At 34.4% G+C, this 2,500-nt stretch overlaps 1 protein-coding gene across 5 annotated transcripts in view; it reads left to right on the forward strand.

Moving 5' to 3' along the window:
* Positions 1-2,500, forward strand: part of LOC122247193 (uncharacterized) — a gene marked incomplete at its 5' end in the record, with an annotated part of 205,326 nt that overhangs the window by 192,834 nt on the left and 9,992 nt on the right. For 4 of the 5 annotated variants that reach the window (XM_086533821.1, XM_086533824.1, XM_043006219.2 and 1 more), the window contains 1 exon segment: positions 519-660. In XM_086533821.1, the coding sequence (XP_086389947.1) occupies positions 519-660 (142 nt within the window). 5 annotated transcript variants of the gene reach the window in all.

Here is a 2,500-nt window from a genome sequence, read left to right on the forward strand (position 1 = left end):
ATTAGACAGCCTGATGCAACAACTTCTAAAGGTACTGTAAAAGTTGACAGTGCTGAATCTGCTGTTTATACTGTAACTTGTCCTCCTCAAACTTTCCACTTCTCTGTCCTGTAGCCTATGAATATCCCTATAACTCCTCATGGTTGTACATGCACCTGTTTGGTTCCCTGAATGTTTTGTTTTTTTGCAATTTGTGTTATGGATGTGTAGTGTGATCTAGCAGTTATTAGAGGAAACGAATGTCTGATTATCCAACACAGCCACAAATGTAGGTAGCATTTTGTTGAAACTATCAGTGAATATCTGACACAGCCTAGTAGTTTTATAAGTTAATCAATTGATTTATTGTGCATAGTATGTTTTCATTCTAAATCAATTGATGTGGTTTCAGAAATGAAGTGAAGTTACATTGTAATCCTAAACCTTTATTCAGCTAAGATAAAATGAAAAAAAAAATAAGACCTGACTCCAAAGATGTTCGAAGAAACGTGACCTGACCTCACCTTGTTGGTCCCCAGGTCAACGAGAGTTTGTCAGGGATGAGCAATGGCCACTGCGTTGCCAACCTGGCCGATGACAGCGAGACTAAGCCGTTGCTGGTGGTCAAGAAGGGGGAGGAGTCGGGGAGCATTACAGCAATTATCAACCGTCAGTTACAGGGTAGGGACACTAATGTTTTCCGCGTCAGGGGCGTTCAAAGACTGTTGAGTGCTGTTACCATTAACGGATCCATCAACTGTCTTGCCTCAGTCAGCGTGGCATGTTGGTGAACATAACACATGCACATACAGTATATTGTAGGTATATTCAAAGTAGGTTCCCTTTGGTCATGCATTTTGTTTCTCCCCCTTTAGTTAAACCTTTGTTTCAGAAATACTTATGAATAAATAATTCTCAGAAGATATTTTTATTAATGAACAAGATGATTAAAGCTCATGGCAACTAATCTTCACATATTGTTTGGAAGAAAATGGAAGATCTCTAAATTAGAAAGATTAATTTTTATGCACTGTTTTCTTACTCAAAGATTCATAATGATCATTAAAGACATAGAATTTTAAATCAAACAAAAAAGTTTTTTATATCTTAATTGCTTAATAGAAATACCAAAATGACAGCACTAGCCTTTCCTTAGAATATACAGTGCTAAGGAAAATAAGAATTCAATTTTATTTTATCATTTTAAGTCTTTGGAAGAATATGATAAACAACATAGTGTACACTCTTTTAACATAATGTAGTACACTTAGTAGTTTAGTGTTCATCTGTTCTTTATTGTTATCCCTATATTTTTTAAATTTCATTTATGTTTTTAACTTCTGAATATTTATATGTTTGCATTAATTTCCAAAATGTAAAGCTTTATCTCGTACTTTGTTAACCGCATAAACATATTCTTTTCAACTCCTAAAATGAAATGGAATTCAGTTAGCATTCTTCCAGCACCCTGCTTGCATTGTAGAGCAGATGATTAACTTAGAGTTCACAAAAGCAATCCATTGGGGTTCCCATGCACTGAATCAGTTGCTTAAGAGTCACTTTATTACACATTTGTTGCTTCGCTTCATTAGTGCACACGTTATAAATTGTTTTTGTGTCTTTCCGTTTATTTATTTTTTTGTTTTTTTTTTGGTGAATCATTATCAATCGGACTCTGGTCATGTCCCAACTTTGATTTTTCCATGAGTTTATTCTACTGTTTCTACTAACTTTTTCTACCTCTTTCAGTCATCATACATCAATATAGACGAACTATCTCTGCTCCTTGCACTTTTTTGCAGTGAATTAAAGGAACACAAAATCTACCTCTCCTTTCACACTTTTAAACTTCAAGTGTTCTCCCTCCAATGCTTAAACTCAGACTACCTTGGTATCACAACCCAAGCTGAACTTCCTCTGTATACGTAACACTTCAAAGAAAGATTCTTCATTTATCCACCAAGCCACAGCATTATTCATGAGGATAGTTTACATGGTGTGAATACTCTTTTACATGTGACCATTGTCTTCAGAGGAATGACATGTTTGATGATTATGTGACTAAAAAGATCATTGTTGTACATTGCATACAATCTAAAAAAAAATGTGTTCAAAGATCCATCCCCTACTTTTATGAATTAACATTCACAATGGATGAAAATTATGAAGCTATCCTATTGTAGAATAATTTTGACTGTCAGTTACTAGGAGGTATCAAAGGATAGATATTTCAGCATTATATGATTATTAGATATTTAGTCTGGCATCCTCATTGTGTTAAATTTTGTTTTGACTCATTCCTAAATTTTGAAGAAGAAAAAAAAAATCATTTTATATATGATCTAATCTGCCACACGATATATGCAGATCCCCAATAAAAATGAAATGAGTAACTAAGTAACAAATCATAATGGAAACCTGGTGTGAACTCTAAGTTAGTCTCAGCATGTTGGAGGTCACATTGAGTGTATTGCATGATATGTTGCAACATAACACTCTGATGACCCATGACTCTGCACTG

The sequence above is a fragment of the Penaeus japonicus genome, unplaced genomic scaffold, assembly GCF_977035675.1.
Source record: "Penaeus japonicus unplaced genomic scaffold, GWHDUDI00000001_assembly GWHDUDI00000003, whole genome shotgun sequence".
Taxonomy (NCBI): domain Eukaryota; kingdom Metazoa; phylum Arthropoda; class Malacostraca; order Decapoda; family Penaeidae; genus Penaeus; species Penaeus japonicus.